General features: G+C 35.5%; 1 protein-coding gene across 1 annotated transcript; it reads right to left on the bottom strand.

Moving 5' to 3' along the window:
* Positions 1-12682: 12682 nt before the first annotated feature.
* LOC141591910 (uncharacterized) lies at positions 12683-16488 on the bottom strand. Its single transcript, XM_074412402.1, has 7 exons — positions 16232-16488; positions 15210-15582; positions 14617-14806; positions 14158-14319; positions 14004-14051; positions 13857-13919; positions 12683-13428 (listed from the first exon to the last, which is right to left on the bottom strand). The coding sequence occupies exons 1-7, from the start codon at positions 16377-16379 to the stop codon at positions 12871-12873; spliced, it is 1542 nt and encodes a 513-aa protein (XP_074268503.1). The 5' UTR covers positions 16380-16488; the 3' UTR covers positions 12683-12870.
* Positions 16489-21642: the final 5154 nt, after the last annotated feature.

The raw sequence follows: 21642 nt of genomic DNA, 5'->3' as shown, positions 1-21642 counted from the left end.
CCCCACAACAAAATGGGGTTGTGGAATGAATGAATCGAACTCTTGAAAATATGGCTAGGACCATGCTCATTAGCTCTAAAGTTCCTAAGAATTTTTGGGCCGAAGCCATAAACACATCTTGCTATATTTACAACCGTGTCATGATTAGAAAAATCATTGAGAAAACTCCCTATGAACTACTACGAGGAAGAAAACCTAATCTCTCACATTTAAAATGCTTTGGTAGTAAATGTTTTGTGCACAATAATGGAAAAGACAACCTTGGCAAATTTGATGCTCGTAGTGATGAAGGAGTTTTTGTTGGTTATTCCGATCATAGTAAAGCCTATTATGGTTTATAAAAAAAGGACTATGAAAATGGAAGAAAGCGTTCATGTAATATTTGACAAATCTAGTCTTTTTGTGTCAAACACACAGGTTGATGATGAGGATGATGAATATGATGATGATTTTGAGATTGGTATGACACGACATGATATGGATCAAGTGGTGGAAGAGGCTGAGCAACAGTTGGAGCCACTCTTGCCTGAGGAGGATGTCCAAAATTCAGGGGGAACTAATTGTCCTCCTACACAAGATGATGCTAGCTCATCCAGGGGGAACAAGGATGGTGAAGAACAGCCAAATCAAATTATAAATGAACCACAATCACCTCCTTCAAACAATCCTCATGCAACAGTCCCCTCTACTGTTACAGACGAACAAACCGAATCCTCTAACTCACTTATTCCCAAAAAATGGAAACACCAAAACTCACATCCTCTATCAAACCTAACCAGTGACCTAACCTCTGGAATAAAAACTAGATCATCGCTCCAAAATTTCTGTGCACACAATGCTTTCATCTCACAAATTGAACTGCACCATGTCACAAAGAGTCCCGATCGATGAATCTTTGGGTGATAGCAATGCAAGAGGAATTGGAGCAATTCGAAAGGAACAAGGTATGGCATCTTGTCCCTAGGCCCTCGCAACGTACTGTAATTGGTACACGGTGGATCTTTCGCAACAAGCTAGATAATGTTGGAGAAATCGTAAGGAATAAAGCTAGACTAGTGGTGCAAGGTGTTAACCAACAAGAAGGAATCGATTATGATGAAACCTTTGCACCGGTAGCTAGGCTTGAAGCCATACGAATACTTGTAGCTTTTGCATCTTATCAAGGTATAAAGCTTTTTCAAATGGATGTCAAAACCGCATTTTTAAATGGATACCTTGATGAAGAAGTGTTTGTTGAACAACCTCCGGGCTTTGTAAACAACGAGTTTCCCAACCACTTTTTTAAACTTGATAAAGCACTTTATGGTTTAAAACAGACTCCTAGGGCCTGGTATGATAGGCTTTCAAAGTTTCTATTGGAAAATGGTTTCTTACGTGGGTCCGTGGATAAAACGTTGTTTATCAAGTCACAAGGAGATGAATTGTTGCTTGTGCAAGTATATGTCGATGACATTATTTTTGGAGCAACTAATAATGTTCTTTATAAGTACTTTTCTGATTTAATGACTTCCGAATTTGAAATGAGTATGATGGGAGAACTTGGATTTTTTCTTGGTCTTCAAATCAAACAAAATGAAAATGAAACAATGATTCATCAACAAAAGTACTTAAAAGAAATGCTAAGTAAGTTTGGGTTGACTAATTCTAATCCTATGCCTACACCAATGGTGCCTAAAATCAAGCTTGACAAGGATGAAAATGGTAAGAGCATTAGTGAAAAGGTATATTGAGGTATGATCGGTTCCTTACTCTACTTAACCGCTAGTCGACCCGACATACAATTTAGTGTGTGTGCTTGTGCCCGTTTCCAAGCAAATCCTAAAGAATCACATTTCAAAGCCGTCAAACGGATTTTTAGGTATTTGATTGGAACACAAGGGCTATATCTTTGGTACCCAACTCACTACGAACTTGATCTTGTAGGATTTTCGGATGCGGACTATGCCGGTGACACATTGGATAAGAAAAGCACTTCGGGTATTGCTACATTCCTAGGACCGTGTCTCATTTCATGGGCTTCTAAGAAGCAAAACACCGTTGCATTGTCCACGGCCGAAAGTGAATATGTGAGTGCCGCTCTATGTTGTGCACAAATTCTTTGGGTACGTCAACAATTGCATGATTATGGCCTTATTTTCGAGACTACCCCCATATTTTGTGACAACACTAGTGTAATCAATATATCAAATAATCCTAAACAACACTCACGAACTAAACACATCGACATACGACATTATTTTTTACGTGATCAAGTTGAAAAGGGTAATAAATATCTAAGCTTTTGTAAAACGGAAAACCAAATTGCGGACATTTTTACAAAACCGTTAGAAAGAGAACAATTCGTAAGACTTCGGTCGGAAATTGGTTTACTAGGTGACATGTAGCTAAATTAAATTATTTCTTTCCAATGATTGATTAGAGGTTGGAATTAATGTGTTAATTAGCAAAATAAACATCATGTGCATGCAAATATGAACCGAGCATTTTAAATCAAGATTCCTTAGTTGCATTTAAGCTCTTTCTCTTTTTGCATTGAGCCACACCCACTTTATGTCCCATTAATCACAATTAAACACTCCACCTAACCCTCATTAATAGTGCCCCTCACAAAACCACATTAAACTCTCTCTTTAACCCCCACCGTATATGTCATTACCCTTCATACAAATTAACAGTGCCCCTCACAAAATCCCCTTTATCAACTAAACAATAGAAATCCTTTTCAAACCTCTCTTTATTCTCAAAAACCGTCAAAATCAACCCCTTTATATTCAAAGATGCCTCCAAAACCTAGATTGTCCAAGGAAATCATAAATCTTAGAAATACCTTTAATCCAAAGTTCATTGCAAAGCAAAAAATGGCCCCCAAAACCGCTGCATGTACTGAAGAAATGATTCCCATTACCACTAAAACTACCAAAGACACCACCTCTGCTACTGTTAAGCCTACTGTGACACGAAAGAAAACAACCGCAAAAAGAGGCGGTGGGCGTGGCAGAGGCGGTCGTAGAAGGAGACCTCCCATCTCACTTCATTTGGATCATGAAGCAGATGTTGAGTCTGATAAGGAAGAAGACACCGACATGCAAGTCTGTGAAGGTGTAAAATCAAAAGAAAAAGAGGGGGAATATGATGAAGACAAACAGGAAGAAGGTGATGATTTCAATAAAATTGAGAAAAAGAAAAAGGAAGATGTTGAAAATCAGAAGGGAATACAGAAAGAAAAGGAGAGTGGAGAAAAATCGGAAAAAGAGGGAGAAATAGGTGAGAAAAATGAAAATGAAGAAAGGGAAAATGAAGAAAAATCAGAAAAAGAGAGTGAAACAAGTGAGAAAAAGGAAAAAGAAAAGAGTGAAGAAAAATTAAGTGAGAAAAAAAAGGATGATGGTGTTGATGAAATCTTGAAAGACTTGGTGAATGAGAGAGTGGAGGAAGATGTGCCGGCTGAGACTGATTCAACAAAGGCATCCACTGTTGAAGAATTGATCAATGTTGATGATAGTGATGTTGGAAAGGAAGTTGATGACGGGCTTGATCCACTTTTCTCAAAACCGTCCTCTCGGGCGCGATCTAAGAGAAAGATGGTTGAAATCTTTGGTGATGATGATGATGTAACAACGGAAGCATCCCCACCCAAATCCAAAGTCACTCAAAGAAGGAAGGGATCCGGTTCAAAAACCAAGGCACTCAAACGGCCTCGGTATCATCGGGATTTACCGAGTTTGGATAAAATCAATGAGGATGAGATTATAGAGGAGAAGGTTCCCCTCAATACCTGCATGGATCTGATTATTGCACCTCCTTCCGATCAATCAAAAATGATGTCCTAAATCATCTTAACTCCATTGATCTTTCCGAAGAAACATTGAAGCTGTGTCACGGTATTCTGAACTGTTGCTTTCATAGTGGCAGGCGTTACAAAACATCATGGTATGACTCTTCCCCCGCCTTTAAGTATTTCAAAGAGGCTATGGTAGCTCAGGGTTGGGTAAATCTGTTGGACAAGTATAGCCTTATGTACTTGTCCGATATTATTCAATTCTATGATACTGACAAGGTTAATGTTGCATCTGGTACCCTCTCGGCCTACATCAATCAAAAACCATTTGTCCTTACAACCGAACAACTTGCGGCCCATTTGGAGATTAATGATATTGGGTTAACCACCTTTCCAAAACGTGACTGGGGTGAGGTTGAGGAAGTCACATCTACCGAGGTTATGAAAGTCCTTATACCTCATGATGAACATGGTCCTACAAATGTCTATGACCTTGAACTCCCTGCCCCAATCCGGTTTATCTTCAATCTGGTTTTTAGGAACCTTGTCCCTAGCAACAACAGTCGAGGGAGATGCTCTCTCCTTGACATGCTCCTCATTCACCATATTGTCAAACACATTCCCATTAACCTTCCTCGTCTCATGTTCCATCGCATTAATGAGATAGCTGCAGAATTTCAAGACGGGAACTATGATAAGAACATAGTGATTCCTTATGGGATATGGCTTTCTCTAATTTTCGAAAAGGAAGGTTTAGTGTTGAAAGGGAGTCCCGCTGTTGAGAAGCTAAGTGATGAGATGACTCTGGGCCTCCTTTCCCGAATGAACATGGAGATCCAAAATGGGAAACTAAAAAAGAAAAATCAGGGCAAAGGTGATGCCATAGTCCAAGCTTCTGTTGATCTAGGGATTGTGATTAGTAAGTTAGATCAACTTATGGGGATGGTTAATCGCTTGCTCAAGGAGAATGCAAAGCTACGGGATGAGATGAGTGATCTTCGTACCATGAATGAGGATCTCCTTGAACGCCTTGACAAGAAGAAGCCATCCTCGTACATTTAAAGTTGCCTTTCTAACCCTCTTACTCCTTAAGCTTTTCGGCTCTTTGCTTTCAGAACTTATTTTGCAACTCTTGGATGTTTTTCTTTTATGCTTGAACTTCTTTGCGTGTGTTTTGAAATATTTCGCTATCCTTGAATATGTTTTATCCTCCCTTGATGATGTCAAGAGGGGGAAGTAGTTAAAACTATGCTTATGTGTGATCTTTTAACTCTTAGGCTAACGTTCACCGTAATTATGTCTTAGCCACCATGATTAGATGTTTTACTTTGGCCAAGCATGTTGCACCCTTCGATTACCTTGATCATGTTTATGAATTATGCATATGTTGAAATGACCAAAGACCGACTAACCATGGGCTAAGGGGGAATATCACACATGTTTGGACTTGTCATCATCAAAGGGGGAATTTGTTAGAACATATTAAGTTGATGATGCCAAGTCCCCTTGTTATTTGATTGTTTGCTCTTAGTTGAAAATGACTAGTGATTGAAGCAACCAAATGGACTTTCAACAATGACTCAAGATGATCAAGATAATCAAGAAAGATAAGACAATGATATTTTCCCAGCCTTAGTCGAAAAATGTAAGAGTAAGTGTAACATTCTCATTCAAGTCGAGTTATGGCAAAACCATGCAACAGTACGTTGTACTGTGGTTTCTGGTACTACCGTATGGAGGACGTTTTTCAACAAAATGTTTAAGTGTTAAAACTTTTCAAATTTCAAACCTTAAACATTTGAATCTTCAAAAGCTTGAAAACAATCTGAAATTTTTTAGTCACAAATCCACTTGAATAAATCTCTTGATTTGTGCAAACACCTTTTACATAAATGGTAAGTTGAACTTGTCAAACTTTTAAAGTTAGAAAAGTTTTTTGTCATTTTGGTAAAAGGTCACATGTTGAGTGTATTAGCTTAAGTTTTCTGATTTCTTAAGCCCCAAGTCTATAGTCTAACACTTACCATCACTCAAAGCTACTATTTTTATATTGGATTTAGTTTCCCTAACTTGTACTTACTTGAGATCAAACCCACTATAAATAGAGTGTCTTAGTCTCATTTATTTCTTAAGACTTTCCAAAGCATTTATTGTAAAACATTGCAAATCATTTGTGCATTTAAAGTTTTGTTCTTCAAGTGTTTGCAAAACGTTTTTCAGATTTTAAAGTCTTCATTTGTTTTCGAAAAAGCTGTAAAACCTCCAAGTATCAGTTCGCTGTACTGTGATATAATGAGTTTGTTCCATGATTCTCGTGTTAGATCTTAATTGTGATCTCCATGTTCATTTAGTGAACTCTTGAGATTCGAGATTCTGTAACACCTTGAGATAGAACCCATAAACTCTTGAAGCGGAGTAGCTTTAAGTTTGAGTGCAACCGGAGTAGGTTGGCAAGTTATTTTCATTGTAAGGGGTTTAGTAAGTTTGAGTAAATTTTTAAACAAGCAATAAAATAACGGTTGGACGTAGGCCTCGGAGTAGAGGTTGAACCAATTTTTTAAATGTCGTTTGTTTGTTCATTTACTTTTACGTTCTTTCACTTTGCTATTTCTCGCTTGTACCTAGTCAAGTTCCGTGTCACAGTCACCTATACTGTGACATAGAGCTGTTGTACCTTCTTGTGAACTTACATTCAATTAAGTTTCTCAAGTCTTGTACTTCAATATTCTTTACTTAAGTTAATAAATTAACCAAGTTAAGGATAAAATTTTTAAAAGGTACACCTAATTCACCCCCTCCCCCTCTTAGTGTTTATCGTTCTTAACTCTTCAGGTTGAAAAATGGTGAGGGAGAAGAAGTGTCGTCGATTAGGTTTTGGGAGAAATGAAATGAAAAACTAATTTGGGTTTACGACTTCACGATTTATATTCTAACGCTGAACCCGCCATACTCTATCAAGTATGGAGCTTACTTGATCGAGTGGCCTCTACTCGATCGAGTCACAAGACTACTCGATCGAGTGGCCTACGCTAGATCGCGTTCTCATTCCCCAAAATCACTAAGTTCCAAATCCGTTTGTATGAAAGGTTCCAAGATGTCAAATATGTGTCTAAAATCAGTCAACAGGCAGTCAACGGGTCCCTAATAGGGCGGGTATTACATTACACTGCCACCATCACTAACCAATACCACCTTCATCTAACGCCGCCCAACACGCATTATCACCACTTAGGACCACCATCTAGATTCCCAACACAATCATAAACACAACCCAACTTCACAAGATTTTACCCACCTCCCAAACACTACCACCAACTCAAACGCCAAAACCGCCACAAGGACTGCCTAACATAAACACCACCGCAAGCACTGCCGGACATCTCCAGATCTAATCAATCATTTAAAAAGCTACTACGAAACCCACCATTACAAACCTCGATTCGATTGATGGTGAGGGAAGAAGGACTAAGTTGGCATCGTTGACTCATTGAGGCTTGTGGTTCTGTTCGTTGCGCACCATGTAATCGATTCTGGTGGTCGGCGATTTCGATGAGCTCGGGTCGTGGGCGAAGTTGCAGGGGAGTTTGGTACTGGGCCAAGTAGGGACTGTTGGTGGCAAATGAATGGGTTTGTGGTGACACCAAGTCTTACATGGGAATTGATTCTACATTTGTGTCAAATGGCAAAGGGAAGGCGCCCGTGAGGTGGTGATGGGATGGCAGGAGGTCGCCGGTGAGGGTGCCAATGTGGTGGACTGGTGGTGGTGGTGGTGGTCGTGAGTGTTGATGGCTTAATTGCTGAGATAAACTTATTGTTGGTTTTTGAATGATGAGAAATGGGTGTTTATGGGCTAAAGAGTAAGGGCAAAACGGTCACTTTCTCATTTTTTTTTTTTACCAAAAATGCATCTTGGTATTAAGTTTGGAAGAAGCTAAAATGTTAGGTATAAGTTTTAAAGAAAAGTTATCTTAGGTAAAAAATTTAAAAACTGTTGTTATAGTAGGTATAAATTATCAATTTACCCTTTTTAAAAACATATACCTTTCCCCCCCCCCCCCCCAATTAGTAGATTATACAACCAGTTGTATACGGTTGTATGGTGTAGAATCCGAGCTGTGTACTAAAAGTTATCGAGTTTTGTTAAAAAGAATCTGAGCTATACTTTAAAGTTTTTGAAGTCACACACTTAAACATAAAAAAAATACTCTTACAAAACTCGATAAAATTGCACATAAGCTCGGATTAATGTATTAGGTTGTACAAAACTAAATATGCTTTTCGGGCCTAAAATTTACGACTTATGTAAAGATATAAGTAACATACTATGTTCAACTAGTACTTTAAAAACCATACTTAGTTTATAAAAATGTACAAAATCTGATGAAGCGCATATGAATTATTCTCCAAAGATAAACTAAGGACATCATGCAACGCCACTTTAGAATGCTTAATCATGCATTCGTAGATATGGTTTATGTTAGTTAGATATCATTTTTAAACCTCAATAATAAATATACATGACTTTACAAAGAGTTGTTTATAACTTCAACGCTGCTTTAAAAAAAATTATTGGAAATTTTTTTCATTTATTAATAAATGGAGACTAGCGTGCTAAAATTTGGACCAAACGCGGCTCAAAGCTACTTTGGGCCGTCCCATAGGCCTTCTAGACCCAAATAAAAGGCCCATGCCCCTTAAAACCAATATGATAAAGGACGTCGACAAATTACTAAATATAGTCGATAATATTACACGAACTTCCTAATTTGCCCGCGCTTATGATACTATTTGTAGGGGCATGATAATGCTCTCCCTAATAATCTTGCGGCGGATTTGAGGTGGATTTGGAGAATCCATACTCTACCGAAAGTACGAATCATGGTCTGGTTCGACTGGTGAGATAGGCTACTCACTGCAACAACTCTTTTTCATAGAAATATTATCCCTTTTCTACTTGCGAGATGTGTAATTCTTTTCCCAAGGACACTCTTCATGTTTTGCGTGATTGTGTTCTTTCTCGTAATGTGTGGGAACGAATTTAATCTCCCTCCAAATTTCATAAACTCTCCCTAAAGGACTAATTTCATACAATAATTTAACCCAAAAAGAATTTTAATCGTGGACTCCCTTGGGCTACTCTATTCTCCTTCTTTATTTGGAATATTTGAGTGAGACGGAATAAATGGGTTCTTAAGGACAAGGTTCCCAAAGACACCCCCCCCCCCCCCACCATCTTTGGCTTTATCACATTAGGTTTCTGGCTTGGGAATGGTTCTCCCAGCAACCTCATTTTGTTTCAGCCCTTTCACCCATCGCTTCTACTGCTCCTGCCATTTCTGTTTGGAACCCCACCCCGTCCGTTAGGTAAGTTTAAGATTAATTGTGATGCCTCCTTTTATGTTTCGTTGGCTTGGCGGGTTTGGCTTGTATTTGTCGTGATCATTTAGGTTCTTGGGTTGTTGGATCGGGATCAAGTATTAGATGGAACTCTTCTTACTTTGCTGAGGTCCTTGCCATTAGGGAAGCTCTTTTGCTTGCGTCTAATTTTCCAGGTGTTGCTGGCACTATTAGCTCGGATTGCAAATATGCGGTTGATAACATACAAAAGTCCTTCTTAAATCAGAGTGCTATCACTAATATTATTCTAGATTGTAGAGAACTGTTGCAAGCCTTACAAAGGTGGGAGCTCACTTTCAAGAGAAGGGAGTGCAATGCAAGTGCTGATCTAATTACTAGATGAGTTGCTTCTAATAGCCAAAGTTTGGTTTTCGGTTTGTTTGGTGGAATAATGACCCTCAGCCTTTTGCTATTTGTGTTAATTAGTCCGTTTCATTAAAGACGGACACTACCCGTCTATAGCTATAGACGGATAGTGTCTCTCTTACAAATAAAAGTGGGTAATGCAAGTGGGGGTATCCATTTTCCACCCACTTGCACTACCCATTTTTATTTGTGAGAGATACACTATCCGTCTATAGCTGTAGACGGATGGTGTCCGTCTATAGCTATAGACGGATAGTGTCCGTCTATAATGAGAATTTGTGTTAATATTTTGTGTAAAGGCATCGTGCCCCTCTCTTTTTCCCCTTGAACTCTATATTTGACTGTCACAAAATCTCATTTGTGACGGCACGTATCCGTCACTTTGGAGTGATGGATACCATTTTCTCTCATAAATGACCCAAATAGAGGAGAGAGGGAAGCACATGGAGGTACCCCCGCCTTCTACCCTCTATTCATTTTGTGAGTGACATTACCCGTCACTTGCTCCGACCCGTCTTCAGCGAGACTAATTGTTTGACTGTTGATTTGTGATTATCTAGTACCATTTTCAATAAAAAAAAATTATTTATTGTATTTTAGTTGTCCCCAGGACAAAGCTCAAATGGAAAGTGTGATGGGGCCAAAAAGTATATTTGCCATACAATTGTTGAAAACTTGAAATGCCAAGTACTATAATAAGTAATAACTTACGAAAATATTAAAACAATGAGTATAATAAGTATGCTGGGGAAGAATGGGAAAAATGAACTTAATAAATAAGCAAAAACTATCTGTAGGGGGAATTGAACCCTTATTCTCATGCTTGGAGCTAATTTGAAATAACCAACTCAGCTACTTTGTACATCTTTCGAATGCCTTCTCATACTTGTACAAAAATATACTTATATTCTGGCACGGGCTATGGCCCTTAGGACCCAGGCGTAGCTTTGCCTCTGGCCTTGTCTCGTTCATTTATTTACCTTTTAATATTTGAAGGACTTTTAATGAGAGTATTTAACTATTTTTATCTTTCAATAGCATTATTGTTCACTTGTCAGTTGTCATTCATTCACAATAACCACAAATAATCTCTACTCTCTCCTTAATTTTTATAAAAATAAAGATAAACAAATGATCAACATGGAAGGAGAATAACGCAAGTAACAAAAGTTTACATTCTGATCTCTTATGCTTTTATTGTCAAGACTTAAATAAAACACCAATGTTGATCTTAAATAAATCATTCTATTGCAATTTTGTATGTTAAAAATTTACTTTTTCTCCATATTATCTTGACAAGACAGATTATAGTTCATATTTTTGCCCTATCATATTTTTGTTGATCTTTTCTAATGATTCGTCGGCATACGAAAAACAGTGATCAAACAAGAGTACTAGAAACCGTGTGTATGTAAAGACCGGTGACCAAGTTATTACTGTATTAACAAATGAATTAATATGGCAATTATCATGACACGACCATATCTAAATACTCCGTACATAATCAAGTCTAAAATTGTAGCCTTATGGTCTTAGCTTATCCCATGTGTAGTCAAAAATGAGTAATCTCCCTCCGTTTCGATTAAAAGTCATCTATATTTATTTTCAGTGTATTAATCAGTAGTTATCATATGTTTTCACTTTTGGTCATTTTTATGGTCTAAAATTATTTATTTTATTTTCTTTGATCTTCGTGTCAAAAGTATTACGGTGTATACTTGATAATTACTGATCAGAACGGGACGGAGGGAGTAAATTTTATAATGAAGTTGATAATGACATGTTAATGTAACTTAACGTGGATACATGGATAATGCATTAGATTGGTATGCATTTCTTGACTGCTGGACTATTCCGTTTATAGGTGACCAAAGTCAGTCTCTGCTTATAAAATTATTACATGTTAGAGGTCAAGTGACCCTTTGTACAAGTATGTGACCTTTACTTTCTTTAATTCCATAGGATCACAACTCCTACCAAATGCCAAACTTAGGCCTTTTTAAGAATTTAAGGACAATTGTTTAGGAATTAAGGCACCCTTTTATGGATGGCATGAGGGTGGCCTTAAATTTAGGATAGTTTATGGGACTAAACAAAATACCATTGTGTTTGTCGTCTTTCTTCCAACTCTTGCCTCGAATCTCTAGCACGCCTATGACATTGTAGCTAGAGTTGGCAATCCGGGCCTGGGACGGGCCACGGTGTGAGATTTGGGAAAAAGTCGGACCTAGGCACGGCCCTAGATATGTGTAATGTTGGGAAATTTATACGAATTATTGTAAACATTTGCATAGTGTTGTATTTACTTTGGCGCTTCATGTTGCGTAGTGTGAGTGGGCGTGACTATAAACACATTACTCGAATCATTTTTTTTAAAATAAATTAATTAATTAAGTCACTTGGCCGGCCCACGGGTTAGACAGCTCGAAAAAGACTTTGACCAAGGGCGGGCCAGGATGGGGGATTGGAAAAGCGGGCCAACTCGGCCCGGCCCAAAAGCATGATTGACTGTGCCTGGGTTGGGCTGGGTCGGGCCAAAATTTTTGCTGGGCACGACGGGCTAGGACCCGGACCTGGACCCTGGACGGCACGACACGGCCCATTGGCAACTCTATTTGTAGCTAGAGTTGTTTATGGACGGGAATGCCCATTATACCCCGTCTCGTTCATAATTACATTTGGACAATGTATTTTCCAAAGTTTACAATAGCCCAACCCATGAACCCACCAAAAACCCGCATGTTTGGGGGCCAAAATAATCATGGTAGCCTACGTCCTGCCCTAGCTGAGCTTTGCTAGAAGAGTGTGGTTTGGCAGTAGGCTCGGTCGCTCGGAGTTAGAGCCCTTTGTGGTTTTAATTACAACATAAAATTCATCATGAATTGTCGACTGGATTACGTATTTGGTACAAGAGTTTGATCATCATCACTCTCTTATTATTAGTTTTGTGGGAAACCTATCAACTTTAATGCGTCGTCTTTCTATTGTAAGACGCTATCTTTTAATCACAGTTGTCAAAATAAAAAAGATTCTGTCTGTGGAGATTGCTCTGGTTTGTAAAGCTCCAGAGATCAAAAGCAGCAGGACAGTTTCTAAGGAGTGTTCTTCTTTGAAGACGATGAATAAATTGCTACTAAAATTAGGAACTTTAATCTTGCCATTATTAGAATCAAATGTGATTATGAGATACTAGGATGGTTCATACCATCAAAGAATAACACAAAACAGAATGCAACACTTAGTTCTCAAAAAGTATTAAAGCTTTAATCAGAAGCCTAGATAGAAACCTACAAGATCAAAGCTTAAATCCCTATCTATAATTGGCAACATTAATGTTCTGCCTTTACAGTATCACTACGCGCAGACGCAGATCGAGTGGTAGCACCACGAGTTGGAGCACGGTGGCCTGTCCTAGCATGATTAGCACGTGAGCCAGACCGGCTGCTAGACGCTGCAGACTTGTCAGTAGACCCAGAGGCAGAGAGGTTAGATCCAGATGGTGTGGGTTTGTTAGCCAGTGGTGCAGAGGGCACTGTTTCTGGCTTTTGTGCAACTGATCCAGATCGGCTGCTTGAAGCTGCAGACCGGTCAATAGACTCAGAGGTAGAGCTGTTAGTTCCAGATGGTGCGGGTGCGTTACCCAGTGCTGCAGAGGGAACTGTTTCTAGCTTATGTGCAACTGAACTAAGAACAGGAAAGTCTTGTTCTGTTGGGAATTTAACGTCTTGTTCTGTTGGGAATTTACCGGCGCCATTATTGCCCACCGAACCACCCCTGTAAGGGAACTTGCGGCCAAACCCACTCTGGTTGCCACCACCTTGTCCTCTTCCATCTCTGTGCAACCCACCAAAGGAAGCTCGTTCGAATAGTTTAGCCACGCTCACAGCCTGCAAAGAGTTTAATGATAACAACAATAGCTTTAACACACTTCGTTTTGCACAAGATTTGGCAAGGCAGTCTTATAGTGAAAGATGCGGTGAAAGTCTCATGTGTTTGAGGTGGATTTTCAGCTTGGAAATATGTATGGTCAACCAAACACTCCACCTCTTCTACAAGAGAACCCCAACAGTAACATATTACCCCCGCCTAAATACTCCGAGTCAGGAATCTGTATGCCCTCAAGTTTCCCGTGTGAAACAAAAAGAGGTGGTGTTCTCATATCGCAAAACTACGTCATGAGTTGCATTATGAGAATCAGCCGATTTCTTCCCAACACCGATAATTCGAAGCATTAAGGGTATGCAAGGGTGAATAAATCAATACAAGTTCTTAGCAACGGAAACCAGTGTCACGACATGGAAACAAGTTGACATACCACTGGCTTATGGCCCTGCTTATCCAAGCTATCACTCTTCTTCAGCTTCTCCTCGATTTTCTTCTGGATTAAGAGCAAATATAAGAGCTACATTAGACATCATCAAAATCTTATAAATGTAAAAGTAAACCTGAAAGTGATGCTTACTGGCTTGTCAACAACAGCTTTCGCCTTTGCCTTCGCTTTCCCAACTATCTGCAATGATAGTATACAAAGTTCGATTATACTGAATTGATTAAATAAGTCTACCAACATGTAAACAAGACATAATAGATGGAGAAATGTCTGAGTGCATACTCACCAGTATGTCATCAATATCTTGCTTTTTTCCAACAAGTTTCATGTTCTCTAGATCCTTGTCAGCGGCCACAACTCTCCTTGCTTCTTCCTTTTGGAGGTTCAATTTCTGCTTCTTCTCCAAGACGAGTTTCTCATATTGATCTAGAGTCATCTTTTTAGCTTCCTAAAATACATAAATTAATGTTAGAACTGTTTGACCGGTAAATGGCTCACTGGACTTCAATCCACCAGACCTACAAAGCGGGGTGAGGACAATGCAATATCCCAAAAAATACACAAGCCAAAGCTCAACAGTACCAAATATGCTAGCCCGCTTGTCCGTGGGCGACAAAATCCATGTTAGGCCTGGCCATTATATAGTCAGAGGCCCCATTTCACTACCTCTAAACTCCAATCAATATTTCATAACAAATGAAAGATAAATTATAGTTTCATCCTCGCGATGTTAATAAAAATATACCTCAGCTTCCTCCTGCTCCCGCTTTCTTCGCTTTTCTTCCCACTCTTTCTTTTTTAGCTCAGCAATCTCTCTCTCTTTTTTCTGCTCGGGTGTTTCCTCTGGTTCTGGAACATTGCAATTGACCTCCTCAACTGTTTCCTTTACGCCAGCTTCTTTGCCATTTGAGGATTCAAGTGTGGCCCCAGAATTACTGTATATATGAATTATGATTAAACCGTATAGCAAAGCTCTTTAATGAGGACTATACCAAAAAAAACCGATACCTTAACACAGCCACACGACTAGATTTCAGCAATTAAGAAATTTAAGAACCAGAGAACAAGTCTGAATTATAAGAACAGCATATATTCTCATATTGTACTAGAACTCTATTGTCATATCAAAGCGTCTAAATGTATTAGATTGTGACAGAGCAATAAACTATAAGACAGCTATGGAAGAACATTCTAACTGTAATAGCAAAGCTATGCTACTACGACTTGGGTACGAGTGTCTGACATGGGTACGGAAGTGCGGGGAGACATCTTCAAAGCAAAAATACCCTCACAGACTGACTAACACAAGATTCAGCAACAGTATTAAGAAAACCTTACCCTTCAGAATTGGCATTAGAATGACCGCCACCAGCAACATCTCCATTATCAATCCTTCGGTACTCAATGCCACCCCTTCCTTGTCCACGATAGCCACCATTACCCCTTCCCCTCCTATTGCCACCATCATTCCAATTCCCGTTTCTTCTTGGCCTCTCTCCATCTCCAAATTTGCTGTCTCCATTTACTCCTCCATTGGAATGTTGAACTCTATGATAATTTCCCCGGCCTCTTCTCCCACCACCATAGCTCTGGCCTTGTTGGACATATGTTTTCTTAGTTGTGCCATTTTTCGCTAAATTCCCTTTTCCATTAGAACCACTTGGTTCGCAATTAGGCTCATCATCATAAACTAACCTCTCGGGTTCTTCACCTGCAGTTGTTCCCACATAAGGCATACATAAGAAATCAAAATTCAGCAAACACCACAACTACACAATGAAACTCTTTAGACATACGGAAAGAAAATTCTTGTTCGTTTTTTCCCCTAAAATTAAACGATTAACAATAATAATGAAACAACTACATCTAAAATTGGAAAATTTGCAAAATAACAAATTAAAGTGCTTTTCTTGTAATATCTAATCAAGATTATCGCTTTACGACGTCATAAATAAGATTAATAAAACCATTACAAATGCATACACAATTTTAATTAGATTTCACCAATTAATGAAATTATTCATACATGTAACATTATCATCATCAACAAAGATTAGTGAATTTGTAAATTAAAATAAATACATCAGATTAAATTGTGGTAAAGCGAGGGGGTTAGTATGGGCGGTCATGGTCACGTCCCTAACAGCAAAGAAATTGAATTCGATTAATAAAAAAAATTCAATAATTATTCCCGGTTACACGCACAACTACATTAATTAATACTCGTATCAAGCACTAGAATTATGGATCTATGATTAAAACCGTCAATTCAAATCTTAACTTCGCCACTAAATTTAAAAGTAAAAACCCTACGACTAAAACAAAAATTAAAAGGAAACGAAAGAAAGAAAGAAAACTACCGAAAACAGTGTATTCTTTTCTGGACTTTGGAGGAGAAGAGGGCACTTCAAGAACAGCCTTCTTCTTCATGGAAGCGTACAATTCCGAGACGTCGACGCTTTCGTCGTCTCCAAGCAAATAAAACGAATTCATATACGTAGACGCCATTGATGACAAACGCTACTAATTAAACCAAGAAAAATTAAGAGTGATTTGATGGAATTTTTATGGAACCCTAATTAATAAGATTAGGGTTTTTACATAAACCCTCCATGATGCAAGGGAAGAGGGTTTACGCGGGATGCAAGGGAGGGTATATATAGGCTTTTATTAGGAAAAAAACACGGAGTATATATACTGTATATTTTGTTGATTAATGACGGAACTCGTTCGTTTATATTCTAAAGATATTAGTAATATATGATATGATATTATGATAATTTCCTTATGTTAGCTTACTACCTTTTTTTTTTTTAGATAATTTCCTTGTTTATGTTAAGACTAAATAATTATTTATGAAAAGATTATGGCCGTGTTTGGTAATCAATGGTTTCACACCAGTAGATTGTCTATTTTTTTTGGTAAAATAACTAATATGACATAAAATATTATTGATAAGATATGTTTTTAAGGATAAAAATGTCAATTTAAATATTTTCCAATTTACTAGATTTTTTTTTGGGTGCTAAAGAGGGGCAAAGCCCCATTAAATTACGGAAGCTAAATAGCAATTAAACGGGGAATAGCGACCCCAAGTACATCTTCACGAAGAATCGTACGAATGTCATCTATAGGAGTGTCAAAGAAAACTAGTTTTGTGACCCGTGAGAATCACGGGTTTGATTATTCTTGTTCTTTTGTTTTTGTGGTATCGTTCATGGATGCGTTATTCAACTTGTTTGTCTTCTTGCTTATTATCTTGGAGATATATTGGTAGGATACTTAAGCAAGGCAAGTAGGCAACAGACAGGGTCCTGCCACAGTTCCTGAGGGTAAGATATATTATAGCTAGGGGGTTAAGAATTTATGATATGAGAGTAGTTGGAACTTGTTGGAAATCGCAAACTCTGTATTGAACAATGACACCAAAACCCATGAATACTTCATTTAAGAGAACATATGAATGTCCGTTCTCTGATTTCGAAGGCTGGTGTTGCAAATAAATTAAATGGGAAATTGTATTGTCTTGCTTATGTTTCATCAGAGCACTTTAAACAACTTATTCTCAAAGCTTAGAAGCAAAAGTCAACACAAATTATGTGAAAAAGTAAAATTGCATTCAAATAGTGGAATATTAAGTTTGCAAACCTTTCTTATTTTGCTTATGGTCCTCATTGTTTTTGTCCTTTTACTGGTTGTTGTGTTAATCATCGCTGGTCCCCTTTCTGTTTCTATTCTCTGCTTTTTGTCACGGTGTTTGGATTGTCTCTGGATTTCAAGCGCGCTTGGCTTTGTCACGGTGGTTATTCAGTTCACTCAATATTAACGACTTTTGGTATTCTAGTACTTGATATATTGTTTTTAGTGTTGTTTTGGTGCGTTCTAAGAACCCTGGTCCTATTTTTATCCGGCAAAAAAACAAAACGTTGGACACTTGGACATCTAATTCTATTCCTTATTACACAACGTATTCTAATGAAAAAAGAAATGTAAAATAAAGTAAACATGTAAAATATCAAAATGAATGGATAGTAATGATATCTTATAACTGAATTTTACATATTATCTTTAGTAAATTAGAGACGATATGAATTATACGTAGAAAGCGCTCTGTTAAAATACAACTTATGTTTGTCTTGCTAATTAGGCTAAAATTACAAGTTTATTTTCTTAAATGCAATGAAGTTTGTTAAACTTTTTCAGCAAATACATTTATAATTCTTGTCGATTCGCCAGTCTTCCAACATCTTTCTTGTAAATTCAATTGATTTCAAACGTATTGGCAAGAATATTATTGAAATGATTTTTGTATAACGAAAGATTTAAGTGATATACTTAAACCATTAGCAAGGAGTTGATGACATGTAACTTATACAAATAAAATTTTGAATAAATACGCATTCAATAAGTTTTAAAATAAATTTTATGTGAGCAATTTGAGAGGATACACGAGAAAATGTATCTGTTCAACAATGACATCATTCTAGTTTCATTTTTATATCTCTTGTTAATTAGAGGCATCTCTATATCTCTTGTTGTTGATGAACTTTTATGTGAGGAGTTTTAACGTCTATCTCAATGAATTCCAAAGAAATAAGGATACACGATTTGTATTATTATACTTCTTCCATTTTTTTTAATTATCACCTGATTTGCTTGTGCGCAATAATTCATATTAAGAAAAGACAAAAACCAATTGAAAATAAAAGGAAAAAGTTTGCAATTAGTGGAGTAATGTGAGAATTTTACCCTTAAAGGATGACATTTATTTTGTAATTTTAAAAAAGGTTATAAGGAGCATTTGGTAAAAGCACATCCCAAAGTAAAAATAAAAGAAAAATGGGTGATAATATAAAAATGGACAAAAAAGAGAAGTGGGGTGATAATTAAAAAATATTCGTAATAATTGATTTATGAGAAAAGAAAAATATATAAAAATTATTATAAAAAACTAAACATTTCTCAAACTAAACATTTCTCGAAGAAATATTGAGAGTGTTAGAAGAAAATATTTGATGGAAAAAAATGATTTAAACGCTTGAAAGCATTCAAAGTTGGAACAATGGATTGGAGAATGATCATCGGATTCCAACCAAAAACCATGCAAAATATTTACCTTGATCCGCATTATAAGATCCAATTATATCCTTGGAGCATATATAATTCAACACTTCCATTAAGACATTTGATTTATAATCTGTTTGTCGACTAAGATATTTGATTTATAACCTGCTTGACAAAATACAAGTTTAAGAGTACACGGAAAACGAATAAAGTACACGAAAGGGTGTAAGACAATTTAGTACAATTTACAAAATTTGTCAATTAATATTCCAAGGGTTAGAGTATATAATGTAACATATCACTAATAATTAGAGATCCATACTACAGTTTTATATTGCGCATACACCATAATAAAAAAAAAAGGTAAACCCATCAAAAATGAAAAATAATATCAAGTCAAAAGAAAGTTGCAAAGAAGTTCCATAACCATTATTTCCAGATTTCATGCAATGTTATCCTCCTGCAATTTCAATACAAACACAAAAATAATAACTAAATAAGATTACAACGATTAATTAGTTCAAAACATATAATAAGAATAAAAAATTTAAATAATTCATTTGGTTAAATATGCATACTTTACCTACCAACTTTTTGGATAAAAATGAAAAATGGGATTGTTGTAATATTTATATAAGAAATTTTTTGTAATTAATTATCTAATTAATTTCTAGGATTTATTTGAGAGAAGAAGAAGGTTTTGTGAATTAAGGGGGAGATAAAAAAAATTATGGTAAAATAAATACAAGGTATATTAATTGTGAGGTAAAACAAAAAGACCTTCTATTAAATAAAATAAATAAAAGTTAATTGAGTAGAGTGATGCCAAATTTAAGAGAGGAAAGTAAAAGGTTTGTATTAATTTGTCTTTTTGTTTTTGCAACTAATATTTTTTATTTTGTTAGTATCTATTAACCATGTAACACATGGTATTTAGAGATTATTTCTAGTTAGATAATAAAGTAAATAATATAAGTGAATTATTATTAACCAATAGAAAAATTACATGTAGATTAAAAATTAAATATTTAAAGTAGCCTTTTAACAATATTCAAATCAAAAGAAAATTACAAAGATGTTCCATAACCATTATTTCTAGATTTTATGCAATGTTATTGATATATGAGTATGTCATCCTTCTGCAATTTCAATACAAAAACATAATAATAACTAAATAAGATTATAACTATTAATTAATTCAAAACATAATAAGAGTAAAAAAAGTTAAATAATTCATTTGATTATATATGCATACTTTACTACCAATTTTTTGGATAAAAATGAAAAACAGGATTGTTGTAATATTTATATAAGGAAATTTTTGTAATTAATTTCAAAAATTTATTTGAGAGAAGAATAATGTTTTGTGAACTAAGGGGAAGATAAAAAATTATGGTAAAATAAATACAAAGTATAATAATTGTGAGAAAAAACAAAAAGACAATATATAAAATAAAAAAAATAAAAGTTAAATGAATAGGTAGATTGATACAAATTTATGAGAGGAAAATAAAGAATTTGTATTAATTTGTTACTTTTTTGTTTGCAACTAATTTTTTTTTATTTTGTTAGTATTTATAAGTATGTAACACTTGGTATTTAGATATTATTTCTAGTTAGATAATCAAGTAATTAATATAAGTGAATTATTACTAACCAATAGAAAAATTAAACATGAATTAAAATTAAATACTTTAAGTAGCCTTTTAACAATATTGTATAGATTTATTACCATGTTTAATTAAAAAAAAGTAAATAATAAAATGTTAATAATGGTGGGTGTTCAGTAATATGAAGAGATTTAATTAATTTATTAACAGGTTTTATTACAAAAAATTTAAAAACAATGAATTAAATAGGAAAATGTTAATAATGATGAGTGTTTAGTAATATGAAGAGGTTTAATTAATTCCTAAACATGTTTTATTATAAAAATTTCAATTTTAATTATAAATTATGAAATTTATTAACATGTTTTGTTACAAAAATTTCAATTAAAATGTCAATATTAATTATAAATTATGAAATTTGATGTTAATTTGTAAGGGTTATATAAATTTTGGAAGACAATATATTTAATATAAAAAATTAATTTAAGAATAATGATATAATATTATAGATATAAGTGAATTAAATTAATTTATAGATAAATGATTTAAATTAATGTCATGTAATAATAAATTGATAATCATGTGACATTAATTCGTTATGTCACATTAAAAATATGCAACATCACATTTAAAAATATGTCACGTCACTTTAAATTTTAATCTAGGTGGTTTTTTGGATCCTACGTGGCTTTGTCTTGGTGGCATTCATTTGTCATTTTAGGATAACCTTCTAATTATATTTTATAGATACTTTGGAAAATTGTGTTTTATATCATTTACATGTATTGTGATATTATTTGCTTCAGTGATAAATAATCATCATTAAGGCCCTTATTAAACTATCGTATTTAACATTTATTTATTTTATTTAATAAAATGGCCTATTGTTTCCCTATAATATTATTATACTTTGTATTTATGTTACCATAATTTATTTTTTATCTTCACCTTCATTAACAAAATCTTTTTCTTACCCGTAATAAATTGTTGAAATTAATGTGAAGATTAATTATAAAAAAATTCTTATATAAATATTATAACAATCCTAATTTAAAATTCCTTACCAAAATATCATTAAATCTATATTAAATTAATTG

The sequence above is a fragment of the Silene latifolia genome, chromosome 7 (genome assembly GCF_048544455.1).
Source record: "Silene latifolia isolate original U9 population chromosome 7, ASM4854445v1, whole genome shotgun sequence".
Taxonomy (NCBI): domain Eukaryota; kingdom Viridiplantae; phylum Streptophyta; class Magnoliopsida; order Caryophyllales; family Caryophyllaceae; genus Silene; species Silene latifolia.
Note: the sequence above shows the minus strand (reverse complement) of the source record. Positions and strands in the feature narration are given on the sequence as shown.